We start from the raw sequence: 19,427 nt of genomic DNA on the forward strand, positions 1-19,427 counted from the left end.
CCAGAATTTAAACAGTATTTAGAATAATGTCGAGACGATGTCTTTCTTTCTTCTTAAATTATAATTATATGTTATTGAAAGATGTTAAAAAGAGCAGTCTTCTAAAATAGTGAAGAATCATTATATAATTATAATTGCTGTGTTAATGCTTTCAGGTTGTAGACTCAGCATTGAAAAAGCTGGAATGTACTCCCACTGAAATAGAAGATTTTGTGGAACATTTTACTTTTTTGGATACAGTTTCTTCAAAAATTTCCAAATTAGAAAAAGAGTACTCAACAATTGCTCAGCTATATTCTGTTGTAAAGTATTACCAGATCCATATTTCAGAGGAGCAAATTGCCGTACATAAAATCTTTCTGACCAAGTTTGGTCAACTAAAAACTTGCGTGAAGTTAAGTGAAAGCAATAAGGATGCTGCTATTGCTAAATTCAGAGACAATTTGGAAGCACATATCACTGGTCTGCGCGTGGAAGTTAGTAATTTAAAGGCCAAAGTAAGTTTTTGTTTTTCTGTAAAAATCAACTTGATATTAGTCTCATAAAAGCCTAACATACAGGTATTTTCTTTGTGTGGAATCTTAGGTAAAAAATGTAATCCAAATATTCTTAAGATGGAATTCACAGGCAGAATTTTCTTGATTTGTGAACTTGAATGGGAAGTGAAATTACACATCTATTTCACTAACCTCTAACTGAAATTGAGCATTTTCTCCAATTATGAATGATTGTCGAAACAATTGCAAAGCTGATGACTTTTTCTGTAGGCTTCCACAGACTGCAAAAAAGAGATAAAGAACTCTGAAATCTTTCTGGGTCTTAGTCTAAGCCAAAAGATAATAATCAATTATCATGAGGAACAAACTATAAAATAAACAGCTAGTATTTACTGACCTTTTACCAAGCATCAGTAACTTTGCCAGGTGCTTTATCCTTTTATCTGCATGGAAAGAAAAAAAAAAAAAAACCCTGAGATTTAAAGAGACTAACTTGACATCACATAGCAAGTAAGAGCCAGAGCTCCAGACACCTTGCTTCTCACCACCCATCTCTCCTCACCACCATTACATGTTGTTGTTATCATGTTTATTCAGTGTATTTTGAGTATGTATGTATGTATTAGGCACAATGTTATTTATTGCAACTGATTATTTTTTTTAATTTATGCACTCCGTGGCTGACACCATTCTGTGAAGATCTCAATTCGAACACTGCTAATAGGACTGGCAGAAGTTTACCTTGATTCCACCTAAGCAATAAGAGTATTTCTCCAAATATTTTTCCCCCTCTCTGAAGATAGCTCATTTATAAAACTAAGTGAATATTAATGAATGGAAAATTATGAGAGAAGCCTAAGGAGATTTTTATATGAGCATAACCATTAATAAGTTATATATTAGGCCCTATCCATTGTCACAGATACTGCTCATCAATTTCATAACCTTATTGTGTCGTGATTTTTATCAGTGTGTGTTAGATGACCAGACTCCAGATAACATGCAGTTCCATAGGCTGGATTTTCTGTAAAGAATAAGGTAATAGGATCCAAATTCATTTATACTTTCAACAACTTTTTAATAAAAAGCTGCCATCTCCATTTTACTGTACTAGGTTCTATGAGGTATAAAAAAATGAATCAGTGAAATTGTCCTTAATCTTAAGGATTTTATAATTTGGGAATGGATAATTCAGGACATTATTTCACTTACGTCCCTCTTGGGAGGATACTGTTGCAAATACCCACAATTTCAGGTGCAACAGTAAAACATTAATACAAGGCAACATGTGACCAACATCATAAAAGTAATACAAAGTTCAACAGAATCAGAAAAAGGAAATAAGATTTGGAGTCAGGCTGCCATAGAGCCATACCCTGGAATTGCCACTTAATCATTAGATGATGGGAAAACGATTTCGAACTTTGGAACTTCCTTAAAAAATTGTGGAAAATATAAACTGTCTCTCAAGTTTCTTGTATGGCATCAGTAGATAAGGTACTGAATACTTGGCACAGGGCCTGAGATAAAGTATACAATAAATTATAGATATGATGGTATCAATTAATTAAAATTGATCATAATCACAGTTATACATTAAGGGCAGTCTTCAGATAATGACTGCGAATAATGTTTGTTGAAACTCAGATGGCATACCGAAAGGCTATCAGTAAAACATGGTTAAGTTGGGAACATTCTGTCCTCTGAAAAAGGTTTTGCTGTTATTTTTTTAGATAAGAAATCCTGTTCTATTATGTGCTGGTACTCAAGTGTCAACAGCAATGGAAATGATCCAGAGGCTCTCAGAGGAAGCTGCAAATTTAGCTAACAAAGCTAAAACATATGCAAGCTATCGGGACTGTTTCGATGATGCCCAATTTCATCTACATTCTCTTAGTATGGATGAGATTACCCAGATTGTGCTTTCAGAGATCTCTGACATTGAATATGATTTAACCTTAAGGAAAATATTATGGGATGCGCAAGAGGAATGGGGAACACTCTTTTGGGAATGGAGGAATAGCGCTCTTCACAGTATTGATACGGAATTAGCATATCGAAACGTTTCAAAATGGATGCAAATAATCTTTGTACTAGAAAAAGGTAAAGTGTCTTTCTCAAGTTCTCCTACTTAGGAGTACCCCTGAAATTGCCTCCGGGCCAGCGAGATCGTTGTCCTTGGCTCCATCACTCCGCCTGTTCCAAGGCCTGACCATTACTAGCTGGGAAGAGCACAAGAGTGTAGGTAGGAATCACTTCCTGAAGCAAGAAAGAGCTGAAAACTTTGACAAAAAAATTTTTAAGCAATTAGTAACAATTTTTGTATCTGCTAGAATTTGGTTCCCTGGGTAGACTCCCAAACACTTCACCCTGATTCTGTCTCTCCTTAGAGCCAGGGATAGTCCTATTTCAGGGCCCACCCACATGTCCTCCCTGTGTATGCCTGCAGTATATCTTTTGAGCAGTAGGGGATACAGCTAGCATCACTTTGAGAGGTTCCCCCTGCTAATAATCAAACCTGAAATCTTGCCGAGGCAGAGATGCTGTTCCTCTGTGAGCAATTCTGTTAAGACCCTATCCTTTCCAAAAGAAAGTTTTATTTCTCTTGGCAAGAAAATTTTTTTTTTAAATTCCTCTCTTATCGCTCAGCTATACTTTAAGCTATAATTTCCTCCCAGGAAAATCACTTTCATTTGCTTGTTTTTAAATTTTGCAAGATGTATAACTATAAAAACTTTAGAAAAAAAGAAAAATTGGGGACATATCACTCATCATGTTAAGGCAGCACGACACTCATTTTATGCATTCCCTCTCGATATTTTGTCATATATTTGTTTCAGAGAACAATATGTAAGTAACAAGTAGACAATGCTTTTTTTTTTTTTTTGTCTTTTTGCCTTTTCTGGGGCCTCTCCCGTGGCATATGGAGGTTCCCAGGCTAGGGGTCGAATCGGAGCTGTAGCCACCGGCCTATGAAACAGCCACAGCAACGTGGGATCCTCAACCCACTGAGCAAGGTCAGGGATCAAAGCTGCAACCTCATGGTTCCTAGTTGGATTCGTTAACCACTGACCCACGACGGGAACTCTGACCATGTTTTCTTTTATCCGAGGTTTACCAGATAAAATCTTGCTGTTTGCCAGAGTATAAACTTATGAAAACCAAAGTTGTTCTCTTGTCCTTTTATCTAACCAGGTCTTAAAATTCACTTTTGTTATTCAATATGAGCTTTCTAAAATAAGCCCCATCTGTATAAATTGGATAGTCAATCACATGGGTATAGTTTTCCGCTCTCCTGAGTCCTCCAATTTGGTTATATCTCTGTCTCCTCCCCTTCTGTTTTGTAAATGTAGAAAAAGTTTATAAGGATTGAATCTTCAGTTGCCCAGGTTTTAAGTCCTGTACCCCAGTGGGTTGTCAATGCCAGAGAACAGGCTGGCACTGATCTAGGGCAAAGTTTCTGCTTACGCTTTCTACATTGCAGTTTAAAGATATTTTCTTTATGAAATGATAGTGATAGATTTTTCACTTGATGTTCTTCCGCACTGAGCAGAATCGAAAAACCCAAAACCTATAACAGTCTTTTGAATTGTATGTGTGCACCTGTCACTCTGAATGTCTTAATGTCTTCAGTGAAAATCTGAGAAACTCTATGGTAGTTGGCTATTCCTAATCTCAGATTTTACAAGATAACTTGATTCTTACGGTCTTGGTTTTTAATTACCAGTTGTGATAACTATTTTTCTTTATTTTAATCCATACTTGATTAAAGGGTGATATTAATAAAACTCATTATTTTAGTACAGACTAATAACTAATAAACCAGTATTACATTAAATAGAAAATTTATTTTCTGGCTTAAAAAATATGATGACCCATTGCTTCTTACAGGTTTACCTAAAAACGACATGGTAACACATCTTAAGCAATCAGTGACCGATTTTAAACAAGAGCTGCCTATCATCACTGCACTAGGAAATCCCTGTCTCAAGCCAAGGCATTGGGAAGCTCTCCAGGAGATGATTGGAAAATCAGTTTCTCTTGATAAAAACTGTACAGTCGAGAATCTTCTAGCACTCAAGGTAAATAAAATAGTTTGAAAAAAAATGTTGGCATAGTGGAGGGCCCAATTTTAAGTAGGCAAGTAAATCTATAGGAATTAGAAAAGGGAGGTGTTTATAGAATGTCTGGAAAAGTAGGAATAGATTAGTAGATAACAGGTGATGGGAAATTATGTTTAATCGGGAGTATTTTAGTGCAGACTAGTAATGATAAACTAGTAATTGCAGTAAACAGTAAATTTGCTTTTTGGTTTTAAAAATACGATCAACATATCATAAGGGTAATAAGCCATTCATCATGCCATTATTATCTTGGTGATTAGTAAACAGTAATACTAGTTTTCATGTGTGACAAGTGAAATTAGTGTTTTATAATTTAACAATGCTACTACTTATAGAGAATACATTTTATAGGAATAGAAAAATCAAAACTACTATATTCCATTTTATATAGAATGAAGATATAGTAAAAGCATGTTATGGTAGCCCTACCAACAACTTGATATTTTATTTAAAATAATACAGTTAGCAACCACAAGTCTGCTCTCCATGTCTGCGATTTGTTCCTGCTTTATAAATAGGATTATTCATGCCATATTTTAGATTCTACATATAGATGAAACCATATGGTATTTGTCTTTCAAGGGGGGAGGGAGTGGGATGGACAGGGAATTTGGGGTTGGTAGATACGAACTATTACATTAAGAATCGCTATGCAATGGGGTCCTACTGTATAGCACAGGAAACTATGTCCAGTCTCTTTGGTTAGAACATGATGGAAGGGAGTATGAAAAAAAGAACGTGTGTGTGTGTGTGTGTGTGTGTGTGTGTGTAGGTATATATATGACTGGGTCACTTTGCTGTATAGCAGAAATTGAAGGAAACTGGTAAATCAACTATGCTTTAAAAATTTAAATAAAAATAAAATATAATTAGCAACTGTTTGATTTGTCTGTAGGCTTTGTTATAAAAATAGAATTTTACAGTGGTTTTCATGGTTAAAGTTTTTTCTGTTTTCATGAAAAGCATGTCACAAAGTTAAGAGAGGTCAATTGTATATATATATATATATATATATATAATGAATACAGTTACTTTATGGTTGATCATTTTAATTTTAGAAAGCCATTAACCATTTTTATTTTATTTTATTATTTTTTTGTCCTTTGTCTTTTTAGGGCCACACCTGTGGCATATGGAGGTTCCCAGGCTAGGGGTCCAATCAGAACTGTTGCTGCCAGCCTACGCCAGAGCCATAGCAACACCAGATCCAAGCCGTGTCTGTGACCTACACCACAGCTCATGGCAACGCCGGATCCTTAACCCACTGAGCGAGGCCAGGGATCGAACCCACAACCTCATAGTTCCTAGACAGATTTGTTTCCACTGTGCCGCGGCAGGAACTCCAGCCGTGTTCTTTATAATAGATAAAGATAATTATAGGCATTAAGAGTCACCTAAAACCCTCAGATATTACCAAGTCAACTGGAAGATCTGACCATTTGTCAGTAAGATTCCAAACTTTGACCATAAAGACATGAACTGGCCAGATGCACTTGGATGAGATTTTTTGCTTTGCACATTATCGGTTTCTGAATTTATTTTTTTAGCATTTTCAGAATGTCAGCACGAGTGTAAAGTTTTTTCTTCAGCACAGAAACTTGATGGTACTGTGATGGTTCCTTATCTGCCTTTGGATGAATAATCTATGTCAAAAGACAAGCCTCTTTCCCAAAGCTTTTACTTACGACCATAAATAATCAACTGATTCCACCATTCTCCCATCTTTGTCAAACCCATAAGACAGATGATGAAAACTAGTCATATTTGTTCATAGTCCCCACTGAGCTGCATACTAAAACAGAACTGCAGCAGATTCGGCTTTGAGGAATAAAAACAATCCGCCCAGCTAGTTAATTTTAAGATGCAGAGATGAGAAGCTCTCTGAGTATCTGTTAGGGTGAGTGAATCTGGAGATTTATATCAAGGTTTCACCCAATAGGAAATGGCAGTCAGTGATATGGAAAAGGCTTATATATACTCACTACAGTATTTTGAGAGACATTTATCCTCGTGGAGCTGTGGCAAAGAAAAGCCACAGAAAGCTGGGTCCATTAGGGTGACACTCTCTCAGATGATTATATCCCAAGAATTATTATAGAAAGTAAAAGCATGTCACAGAGTAATCAAGCATTTGGCATTAATGCAAAGAAAAGAAAGCTGAAGGAAATAATACCATCTGCAAATATACATAATGTGCCATTAACTACTCTTTACACTGACTAGAATCAGAAGAAATAAATTTTGTGCTCAGAAATTTTCACTGAGCGTGAAGAATGTGATAGAGTTAGGATGATAAAAACTGGAAAGGGCTGTGTCGTGATGGTTCACCCATGAAGTCTCTGGTTGGGATATACACCTAATAGAGTCAGATCTTTAATACTTTAACACATTCATTTAAATCTTCCATTTCAAATCAGGAATGATTTGCTTCACTGGATACTAATTTTTTTTTTCATTTTAGATGTTTCAGTATGAAAATGCAATAAATGAAATATCAACCTCAGCAACTAATGAAGCTGCTCTTGAAAAAATGCTATTTAAGATTATTGATCTTTGGAACACGACTCCTTTACATTTAGTTCTTCATCACACTGAAAATTACTCTATCCTGATAATTTCTTCTATAGATGACATTTTAGCTCAGTTGGAAGAGTCTCAAATCATAATTGCAACAATTAAAGGATCTTCCTATCTTGGGCCCATTAAGGTAAACATTATGGCAGAGGGAAAATGTTTTAATTGTGTTTAGTTTTATTTATCACTTTAATTTTTGCATTATGCAAGCTTTGAATTATATAAATTACATACTTATATAGAAAGGAGTATTTCGAATACTAAAAATAACTTTTGATGGAAACAATAATGGTTCATGAGAAAGTGTCAGAAAATTTAATTTGGGCAGATGAGATAAATTTAGATCAAACAAAATATGACCCTATAAATCATGACTCTTGCCAGCAGTGCCACTGCTGATAGAAACAGCCACATGAGTTGAATCATGAGTTCTAGTTGTCCCCATGAGAGAACCGTTGCCTTGAGATTCTTCTTGCCGAAGTGGTATGGTTCATTTTCATTGCCTGTCCTTTTGCTTTTAAAGGTTAATCCTACCTCTCCACTTGTATATTCCTGCAATTATTTTAGCAGCCTCTCCATCTCTTAATAGTGTCATTATGAACCGAACGGTAGAGTCAGCTTGTATTCAGTGTCACATGATAGTCCTTCTCTGGGCAGCCCCACATTCCATAACATAACTAAGAATCACTTTAAAACTTCAGGAAACTCAACAAGATATATAATAATATAGAGATATCTACAGTAATATTAACATAGTTGATTATGGAGAGATTAAGCAACCAGAGAGAGAGATGTACTCAACAAATGGAATTCACAGGATTTCCTGCTGTGGAGCCACTTGTTAAGGATCCTACTGCAGTGGCTTGTGTCGCTGTGGAGATGCAGGTTTAATCCCCAGCCCAGCACATTGGGTTAAGGATCTGGTGTTGCCGCAGCTGTGGCATAGTTTGCAGCTGCAGCTGAGAGTTGATCCCTGGCCAGGTATTTCCATATGCTGCAGGTGTGCCAAAGAAAGGGAGGGGAAGAGGAGGAAAGGGAAGGGGAAAAAGAAAGGAAGAGGAAGGAAGGAAGAAAGAAAATAGAATTCACATTATTTGTAAACACAAATATTTAGGGAAAGTGTCAATTGATTGGACCTTGGAGGAAAAAACTTAATAAATTATAAAAAAAAAAAAAGGGATAGACCAAATAGACTATTTTCTAACCACATGCAGGAAAATTTTTAAACAAATGGCAAAAAAAAAGCATAAAAAATAGACCAACAACAACAGAACCACCCAGAAAGGGGGAAATTAAAAAGCAACCGTAAGAATATACAGAAAATGTGATCAAATTTTTTAAATTAGAAATAAGCCAAAAGGAGAGAATTATAAACCAAACTTTGCCACAATTGACTAGAGCTCTACGGAAAGGAACATTTAGGCACTGAATGCCTTCATTTAAAACTAAAAATGAATTTAATAAACAATAAAGTAGGCATACTCAAGTTGAAAAGAACAGCACATGCATGCAGACATACACACACACACACACACATTTCTACTTCTAAGCAAGATGGGTTATAGGGACCAGATAGACAGTTTTGCCTGAAACACCCAAGTTAAAACAAAAAAACCCCATCAATCAATGGTTTTTAGGACAATGGACATGAGGCATTGAAAGACAGGATCCCTGAGAGATGGGAAACAAACGAGGTGAGCCCTGTCATTGCCCTGACTTACTGCCTTGAGTTTCCATACCGTGGTTGGAGGAGAGGGGAGAAATCCAACCAGAGGTTGGTAGACTCCTTGATATCATGAGATGCTGCTGAAAGACCTGAGGAGCCAAAGGAGGCCAGAGTACAGGATAAATTACCAGGGAGGACACAGCCGAAGAGAAAGAGGACTTCCGACAGCTGTGGAAGGTTGCTAGTCAAGTATTCAGTACACCCAACCCCTAGCATGTGAATGTGAGAAAACGACTAGAAACCAGGGAAATGGCCTCTTTAGAGAATTACAGGGAACCATTCATAAGGGCTGGGAATAGTACCCACATCCAGCCACTACAGTGAAACAATCTTACAGCTCATGAGCATTAATTAGATAGAGCACTTAAAAGGATTATGCCAGAGTAATGTGGAATAATTAGTCCCAGACTAAATGCACCTCTTGTCTTCCCTAACACATCTTAACAGGAAAACCCCTAATGATAAACCTGGGTTTTTTTGCTTGTCTGTTTTTTGTTTTTTAGGGCCGCAGGTGCAGCGTGCGGAAGTTCCAGGCTAGGGATCGAATTGGAGCTGGAGCTGCAGCTGCAGCTGCCAGCCTGTACCACAGCCACAACAATGTGGGATCCAAGTCGCATCTACAACCTGCAGCACAGCTCATGGCAACACCAGCTCCTTAACCCACTGAGCGGGGCCAGAGATCAAACCTCTGTCCTCATGGGTACTAATCAGGTTCGTTAACCGCTGAGCCACAAAGGAAACTCCAAATCTTTTTTTTTTTTTTTTTTTTAAAGCCATGCCTGCAGCATGTAGAAGTTCCTGGGTCAGGGAGTGAACCTGCACCACAGCAGCGACCCAAGCTGCTGCAATGGCAACGCTAGATCCTTTAACCCACTGGCCCATAAGAGAACTCCAGAACAATGTGTATATTATGGTTGTATTTATGTAAACTTTTAATGATACTATTGTACACATACATATGTGCAAAAATGTGTAAGGAAAGGAATGAAAGAATATGCATGCAAAAAAATATTTGTATGCCGCACAGTAAGACAGAAAATTGGATGAATAGGATAACTTAAACCTCTCCTAAAACTCTAAGTAAGTAGATTTATATTCATTTATATGACCTTCTCTTATAATTACTTTTTTCTGTGCGGGATATCACCCTCTATTTCAATTTCTATCATATGACTTGTATAAAGCAATTATAGATGTATCTTTAGATTTGTATGTGTGTGAATTTTTATCATTGTAGGATCTTGCAGATCAGTGGGATCAAACCTTGACTCTCTTCTCGTACATTCTTGAGGAATGGATGAAGTGCCAAAGAAATTGGCTTTATCTTGAACCAATCTTTCGTTCTACAGAAATAAAAAGGTAAAAAACTTAAATGATTCCACATACAGGTGAAAATGTATGGTAGGTAATTTATTTCCTCTAATCTTTTGAGAAGTCATTTCCTCAAGGAAGACAAACAATTCTATCTGTATGCATAGGGGTGTAATCCACCAAATCCTTATTACATATTTTTTTCTTTCATAAAACATGCCAAGTATCATCTTTATTTTAAAAGCCTTGCTTCTCTCCCCCTCTTTTTTTCTGGCCCCGGCGGCATATGGAATTTTCTGGGGCAGGGATGGAACCTGCACCACAGCTGTGACGCCAGCTGCTGCAGTGACAATGATGGACCCTGAACCCACTGTGCTACAAGAGAACTCAAAAAAAAAAAAAACCTTAATTATCAATTATCAATATAGAACTGTTAAGTACTGGGAGATAAGCGACAAATACGTCATTATAATCCTTAAGCCACAATACTGTATGTCTTTTTCTGGAACATTGGTGTGGTTTTGATGTGAATAATAGTTTTTAATAGTATTCCTACATTAGTGATGATCTTACTTTGAACCATGTGAAATAATAGAGGCCCTCACAGTTGTTTGCCATTCTACCTTTTATTTGTAAGCATTCAAATTAATTTGTCTCTTTTTAAAGTAATAGCTCTTAAGAGTACTTGAGGCATATGTGCTACCTGGGCAGAATCTAAACTAGTGACAGTAAATCACACAAGTTAGTCTATGAGCCATTGTGAAATAAGGTAGGAGGCATGGGAAGGGTATTTGTAAGGCATACGAGAGCAGATAAGAAGACGACTTTGACAATAGGTCAACTATTTTGAACTTTATTTTAGTGGGAAAGGAGAGCTATTAGAATTTTACAACAGAGGGAGTTCTCATTGTGGCACAGTGGATATGAATCCGACTAGTATCCATGAGGGTGTGGGTTTGATCCCTGGCCTCATTCAGTGGGTCGGGGATCCGGCGTTGCCATGAGTTGTGGTGTAGGTTGCAAACATGGCTTGGATCCAGCATCACTTTGGCCAGCAGCTGCAGTTCTAGTTTGACCCCTAGCCTGGGAACCTCCATATGCCATGGGTGCGGCCCTAAAAAAAAAAAAAAAGAAGAAGAAGAAGAAGAATTTTACAGATGCTAACTGCCTGGATGTGGATATTGCCTTGTAGGAACACTATTTTGTTATGACATATATATTTCTTGCCATGTGAATGCTTTGGATTCTTCTATTAATCTATCGTTATTCGGATAGTTCTCAGAGGTGAAACCACATACCTGAGGAATATGTGCTTTATGACTACAACAACTTAGTGCCTTCAAGTCAAACCTAACCCTACTTTCTAATAAGATTTATTAATTGATAGAGAGGTACGACTCCTAGGTAAGGAAGTTAAAAATATCACCAAGTTATTCTTTTACAGGATTTGCTATGAGGTTAGAAAGGGGGCTTTTAATTAAAGGATGCTGAAGGGCTTCTATGCAGTAATTGTAAAGAAAAGGAAAAAACGGGTCTAACATGGACCTCCCTTTAATGGAAAAGGATGATGAGCCCAGGAGAAAATTTTGAAGAAGAGGAAGGTGAAGATAGATTCATTAGAGAATTCTTTTTTAGAAAAATTTTATTATGGTTGATTTACCTTGTTCTGTCCATTTGTGCTGCACAGAAAGTGACCCAACCATACATCCATATACATAGTCTTTTTCACCTTATCCTCCATCATGTTCCATCACCAATGATCAGATACAGCTCCTGGTGCTACACAGCAGAATCTCATTGGAGGAGAGAATTGTTTAAGGGAAATTTGTGAGAGTATAGGATGCTATGCCATTTACCTTGCTCCCAATTAACTCTGAGTTGCACTAGACCCTCCCGGAGACATCCGGATGGTGCCAAATGGAAGGGGAATTTGAAGTCTCTCCCTAATAGGATTTTTGCCAAGCTGTAAAAAATTTTAGCCCCCAAGATGAGGAATGGGATGCTAAGGGGAGGGCTCTCGATTGGGCTCCACATATATGCCCCTGGAGTTTGGGGCATTAGAAATTATGACTCGCCTTTTCTCTGGAGAATTTGAGTCAGCCTTTAATAGCAGAACAGAGGAGTGCAGGAATGCATGGTTATCAAATGGGAGATCAAGATGACAAAGTAGGAGAACACAGAAATCCCCCCACTAACGCATCAAAAGTACATCTAACACATGGAGCAATTATCACTGAAAATAACTGAAGACTGAAAGAAAGACTTCTACAACAAAGGCTGTAAGAAAGAGCCAACAAATTGGGTAGGAAGGGAAGAGAAGTGATCAGGTCAAGACATGTGCTCCTAGAAGGGGACACAGAACAGGAGAGGAATCTCCCTGGGGACTGAGTGGTTTGAGCCACATATCGGGCACCCTAGACCTGGGGCCTGACATCAGGAAGATGAGTTCTCTTGGATGCTTAGAAAAACAGTGCGACTGACAGGAGGGCTGTGAGAAATCCAGACGCCGTTCATGAATAGTGCACACATACTTCTTGCTCCTGAAACAAGGTAGAGAAAAGAGATTGAAACTTCACTGGACTCTGGCCAGCTTCCCACAACTGCCCTGGCACATGCCCCAACCTGAGCTGAGTGCCTGCTCTTGTCCTGCTTCCTTTGCTGTGCAGCTCCACACTCTAGGGTGAGGGCCGCTGTGGCCAAGAGGGGAGCCCAGTTGGAAAGAACTGAGCCAGGCTAGACCTGGAATGGCCTCTGAATAAGGTAGGAGCAGCCATTTTTGGCACTTAGAAGGACAGTATATCAAAAGCAGTGTTGGACTGGGGCTGGGGCTGGAGCTGCCACAGCCTGCACACAGATCCATGGCAAGCACCCACTCCAGCCCTCTTGCTTCAGCACTTCTCCTCTCTGGAGCAAGGACGCCAATACTGGAAGAGAGGAGAGCACAGCTTACAGTGAATGGAGCCACCGTGGACCCTTAGGGCTTCCACTCCAGCAGCTTGTGACCCAGCCCCACTGCCAGTAGGGTGGTGTTGACGCTGAGCAGGGGAGAGGCCCCAGCTCTGACTCTAGCCCCTGTATCTCCAGTCCCACCTCTTACCAAGGTGATAGCTGCCACCACACCCTGGGCAAAGATGTGGCTCATGCTCATGTCAGATCCAGTTCTCCCACTAAAGCCACTAGGCACACAGGCAGTATATGGATACTCCCATACAAAGACACCCCTTCAAGAAAGCAGTTGGTAACTATTCTACCTAATGTAATAGAGACAGAGAAAGCCAAGTTAAAATGAGAAGACAGAGGAGTGTGACTCAGTTGAAAGAACAAGAGGAAAAACCCTGAAAAAACAGCTAATGAAACAAGAGTAAATACTTTAGCAAATAAAGGTTTAAAGCATTAGTAATAAGGATGCTAACTGCATTAGGGAAAAGAATAGATGAGTGCAGAGAAAGTTTTAACAAAGAACTAGAAAATATAAAAAAGAACCAGTGGAGAGGTAGAATATGGCAAAGTAGAAAGACTCAGGCTCACCTTCTCTCATGAAAACACCAAAATTGCAACTAACTGCTGAACAACCATCAACAAAATAGACTGGAAACTACCAGAAAGATGCCCTACACCCAAAGACAAAGAAGAAGCCACAGCAAGACAGTAGGGGGGTGCTTTCATGATATAAGCAATCTCATACCCACCATATGGGCAACCCACAGACTGGAAAATAACTAATATGCAGATTCTCTTCCACAGTTAGGAGAGTTCAGAACCCCAGGTCAGGTTACCCAGTCTAGGGTCTGGTGTTGGGAGCAGGAGCTCCTGGAGCATTTGGCATTGAAGGCCATTGAGCTTGTGCATAGGGCTCTACAGGACTAGGGGAACAGAGACTCTGTTCTTTGAGGGCGAATGCAGGATTTCATGTGCATTAGGTCCAGGACAAAGCAGGGACTCCATAAGAATCTGGGTCAGACCTACGTACAGGTTTTGGAGGGTCTCCTGGGAAAGGAAGGGGCAGCCATGGCTCAATCTGGAGAGAGGACGTTGGAGGTAGGGGTCCCAGGGAATAATCATCAGTGCTCCCCTGGAGGCTGCCCTTTTGGAAAAATCTGGCTCCAACCATAAGGGCTGAGAAGCCCCAGGTCAAACAACAGGGTGGAAACACAGCTCTGCCCACCAGAGGGACAGGAAACAGCTCCACCTACTAGTGGGCAGGCACCAGCCCCTCCCATAAGGACGCCTGCCACAAGCCCCTGTATCAACTTCACGCACAAGGGGGCAGATACCAGAAGCAAGAGAGGCTACAGCCCTATAGCCTGCAAAAAGGAGACCACACAAAAAGCTACACAAAATGAAAAGGCAGAAATATGAGCCAGACAAAGAACAAGATAAAACCCTAGAAAAGCAGCTAAGTGAACTGGAGACAAGCAATCTACATGTCAAAGACTTCAGAGCGATGATAGCAGAGATGATCCGAAGTCTCAGAGAAAAACCAGAGGCCAAGATGGAGAAACAACAGGAAATGTTGAACACCTAGAAAATTTGAAGATCAAGCAAGGAGAAAATGAAAAACACAATAACCGACATAAAGAATTCGCTAGAAGGAACCAGTAGCAGAAGGACGAATAAGCAAGGTGGAAGGCAGACTCATCTTCCACCAGTCTGAAATCACTGATGCGGAACAGAATAAAGAAAAAGAATGAAAAGAAATGAGGACAGTAATACAGTAGTAGTGGGGGACTTTAACACCCCACTTACAGCAGTGGACAGATCATCCAGACAGAAAATCAACAAGGAAACATAGGCCTTAAATGATGTGTTAGACCAGATGGACTTAATAGGTATTTATAGAATATTCCATCCAATAGCAGCAGGATACACGTTCTTCTCAAGGGTACGTGGAGGGTTCTCTAGGATAAATCACATTCTGGGCCACAAATGAAGCCTCGGTAAATTTAAGAAAATAGAAATCATATCAAGCATCTTTTCCGAGCACAACATGCTAAGACTAGAAATGAAAGAGAAGGAAAAACTGAATCTGTGTGCAGCTGCAACATACACTGCTGCAGTTGGATTCTTAACCCACAGTGCCACAGCGGGAACTCCTTTTTTTTTTTTTTAAACTGTGGTAAAGTATACTTAACCTAAGATTTGCCATTTTATTTTATTTTTATTTTTTTTGCCTTTGTGCCATTTCTTGGGCTGCTCCCATGGCATATGGAGATTCCCAGGCTAGGGGTTGAATCGGAGCTGTAGCCACCGGCCTACGCCAGAGCCACAGCAACGCTGGATCTGAGCCGTGTCTGCAGCCTACACCACAGCTCAGGGCAACGCCGGATCGTTAACCCACTGAGCAAGCGCAGGGACCGAACCCGCAACCTCATGGTTCCTAGTTGGATTCGTCAACCACTGAGCCACAACGGGAACTCCCTGTGGTTTTTTTTTTTTTATATAACAAAACATTTCACGCTTATCGATGTAATTCCTTCCTCAGAACTGTTTCTTTCTTTTTTTTTTTTGTCTTTTTGTTGTTGTTGCTATTTCTTGGGCTGCTCCCGCGGCATATGGAGATTCCCAGGCTAGGGATTGAATCAGAGCTGTAGCCACTGGCCTACGCCAGAGCCACAGCAATGCGGGATCCGAGCCGCGTCTGCAACCTACACCACAGCTCATGGCAACACCGGATCCTTAACCCACTGAGCAAGGGCAGGGACCGAACCCTCAACCTCATGGTTCCTAGTCGGATTCGTTAACCACTTTGCCACGACGGGAACTCCAGATTTGCCATTTTAACTACTTTTAAAGTGTACAGTTCAGTGATGTAAACCTCATTCACAGTTGGTCAACCATCCCCACCCTCCGTCGCCAGACTTTTACATTTTTCAAATCTGAAATTCTTCCTCATTAAACACTACGCCTCCTCTCCTCCCCCAGCCCCATCATCTACTTGTTCTCCATGAATATGTCTCGTCTAGGGCCCTCCTATCAGTGGAATCAGACGGGATTTGTGTCTGGTTTATTTCACTGACTATAATGTTCTCAACATTCATCCTTCTTGTGAATCCAACATGTGTTAGGATTTTTCCTTTTTAAGGCCAAATAACATTCTGTTGTATGAATCACCACATTGTGTTTCCCCATCATCTGTGGGTGGACATTAAGGAAATTCTGTCATTTGCAATAATGTAGATGGACCCAGGGAGCATTATGCTTAGTGTAATGAGTCAGCGAAAGACAGATACTCTGTTGTCACTTATATGTGGAATCCAAAAACCAAAATATATTTTGAATGCATGTAAGAAAACAGAGACTCACGGAAGAAACTAGTGCTTACTGCTGGGTAGAGAGAGTGTGGAAGGGAAAGATACAGGTAGGAGATTAAGAGATAACAAGTTACTATGTATAAAATAAATAAGCCACAAGAATATATTGTACAGCACCAATATCAGAAAATAAGAAAATTATTGCCATTCTTTTCTAATAACTTTTAATGGAATAAAATCTATAAAAATATTGAATCACTATGTTGTACATCTGAAACTAATAACAGTACTGTAAGCCAACTATACTTTAAAAAAAAAAAAGAATTCCCAATTACCTTCCACCAGTAGTTCTCAACCAGAAGTGATTTTGCCCTTTAGGGGATATCTGGCCATGTCTGGATACATTTTTGGTTGTCACAGCTGAGGCGGAGGGATGGGTCCAATGACTAGAGGATGTTAAAAACAGCATACGCTGCAAAGAAAAGCAACCCACCCCCAACAAAGAATTATTTGGCTCCAGTGTTGAAGTTGAGGAATCCTACCTCAGAGACACAGTACACGTTTCCGTCTTGAAAGATTTCCAGTGGACGTGGCTGCTGGCTAGAGCAAGGGCACAGCAGAAACATACCGTGGAAGCCATAGCGAGGAATGGTTCTGAGAGTTCAGCCCGAGGGAGCCAGGGAAGGGCACAGCACAGAAGCTCCCGTCGGGACGCTCAAGACCTCAGCGGTGTATCTGTGGGTCACTTGCCTGACACGTACGAGGTAAAAGAGAATTAAAGGTAACGTCGGCTGAATTTTTTTTAAAGGCTTTCCCTTTCGTTTCTTCTCTGCGTCACCTTCCAAGCCGTGAGGAGCTTGAGTCCGGCTGGAGCTGGCGTAGGAGGGGAATGGGAAGTACAGGTGAGGGAAGAAGCGAAGGCACTCGATCCCACAGTCTCTGAAAATCCTTCCGTCCTTCAACTCCAACAGCAGCAGTAACAAAACTCCCATGAATCTGTCAGTGAGTCCCCGTGCCGCATGTGGGGACCGCTTCCCTTTCCAAGGGGAGAAGATAATGGTGATATTCTGTAAAGAACACTTCTGTACTGAGGCTGGCCCTGCTTTGCGTTTCCCTGCCCTCTAAGAGGAGATCGTTAGTGGCAGAATTTGGATTTATTTACACACAACAGTGCTCTCTCCGTGGTTTTCTTCACGTGAAGGCCCTATTCCTTCTTTAAAATCCAGATCCAATGTCTTCTTCTCCAAACGCCTCTCCCTCTATCCCATTTCCTTTCTAGATTTTCAGGAGCCCTTTGTTTTATTGCATTTGGTAGGACACAGATGACTTCTACTTCCTTTGTGTAGGATGTGGTATATATCTATCTTGTATCTCTAACATAATCTTGTTAAATGATGGATTCTACCTAACTTATGCTAATATTCCTTACCAAATACATCACTTTAGTAGACATTCAAAAATATCTTCAATTAATAATGGATCAGCAAAAATAAAGCATCAGTACCTTTTGTAAGTTGAACAATATTCCGTGGCAAATGAATCTAGATTACAGTCCCTTCAAAAAGTAACATTTTCTCTTATTTTGTTTCTAAAGCCAGCTCCCAGCAGAAGCAAAACTCTTCTCTCAAGTAATTACCATGTGGAGAGAAATAATGTTAAAAATACAAAACAAACTGGACGCTTTGCGAATAATCACCTCTACAGGAGTCCTTGAGATTCTGCAGAATTGCAATGTACACCTTGAATATATAAAGAAAAGTCTTGAGGTAAAACTATAGCAATCCTAAAGAGGAGAATCATTTAATCTACAAAATGTACTGTAATGCACTACAGAAACTAATTCCAATGCAAATTTTCTTCTTTTTGGGGGGGGGGGGGGGATTCTTTTTAGAGCTGCACCTGTGACATGTGGAGGTTCCCAGGCTAGGGGTCAAGTTGGAGCTGTACCCATTGGCCTACACCACAGCCTCAGCAATGCCAGATCCAAGCCGCATCTGTGACCTCCACCATAGCTCACAGCAATGCCCAGTGCCCACCGGACGAGGCCAGGGATCGAACCTGCATCCTCAAGGATGCTAGTCAGATTTGTTTTCGCTGAGCCATGATGGGAACTCCAGATTTTATAGCTGCCAACAATATTTCAAACTCCCACCATCTTTAGGCTTAATGAAAATACTATTAAAAGGAAGAGAAAGGTGGATGGATCAAGCTAAATGACCTTAAGCAAAGTATCAGATTTTGGAGTGCTTAGGTTTCCTTATCTTTAAACCGGGAATCATGATAGGGACTTTGTTTTAAAATAGATAATGAATTTAAAGCATAAGAAGTGGCACAAAGTACTTAATAATGAATGTTATCTATATTAGGACCACTACTAGTAAATTGATAAAATCAGCAAAAGTTGACTATTATGGTGATTATGTAAATTAAATTATTGATTCACATATTTTTACATTTCTAAAATATTAAAAAGGCAGCTGGACATACATATTTAAATGGGTTTTCATATTTGAGATTTGCGGTGAACACATTCACTTCATAAATCAAGTTTTTTCCCGGAAGTCATCTCTCTTCATTGTGGAACGTAAGTCTCAGTGGTTGTGGGATTACTCCCCCAGAATACTCACTATGGCAGCTGTAGCCTCTGGAGAGCTCTCTGCCTCAGAAGACCCTTTGCTATCATAATAAGCAAGCGTTGGTTATTCCAGCATATCTTTGGACATCATTACCAACCAGTAATTTTCTATTTATTCATGTACTGAGCACCTACTTTATACCAGGCACTGAGGCTAAATGCTGGGACTACAAAGATAAAAGACATATTCACCACAAATACAAAATCCCTTACAGGAAACAAAAAAGTAAAGAGATAGTACAGTGTGTGATATATACTATGATAGGTTGGATGCTATGACCTGTCAAAGAAGAGAAATTACTCCAACCT

The 19,427-nt window shown here is 39.7% G+C and overlaps 1 protein-coding gene across 1 annotated transcript in view; it reads left to right on the forward strand.

The window, feature by feature from the left end:
* DNAH14 (dynein axonemal heavy chain 14) overlaps positions 1 to 19,427 on the forward strand; it is a 319,091-nt gene that overhangs the window by 104,927 nt on the left and 194,737 nt on the right. The window contains 6 exon segments of the mRNA XM_047754627.1: positions 156 to 497; positions 2,231 to 2,600; positions 4,389 to 4,579; positions 7,083 to 7,328; positions 10,159 to 10,280; positions 18,078 to 18,249. Coding sequence (XP_047610583.1) covers positions 156 to 497; positions 2,231 to 2,600; positions 4,389 to 4,579; positions 7,083 to 7,328; positions 10,159 to 10,280; positions 18,078 to 18,249 — 1,443 coding nt within the window.

The sequence above is a fragment of the Phacochoerus africanus genome, chromosome 12 (assembly GCF_016906955.1).
Source record: "Phacochoerus africanus isolate WHEZ1 chromosome 12, ROS_Pafr_v1, whole genome shotgun sequence".
Lineage (NCBI taxonomy): Eukaryota > Metazoa > Chordata > Mammalia > Artiodactyla > Suidae > Phacochoerus > Phacochoerus africanus.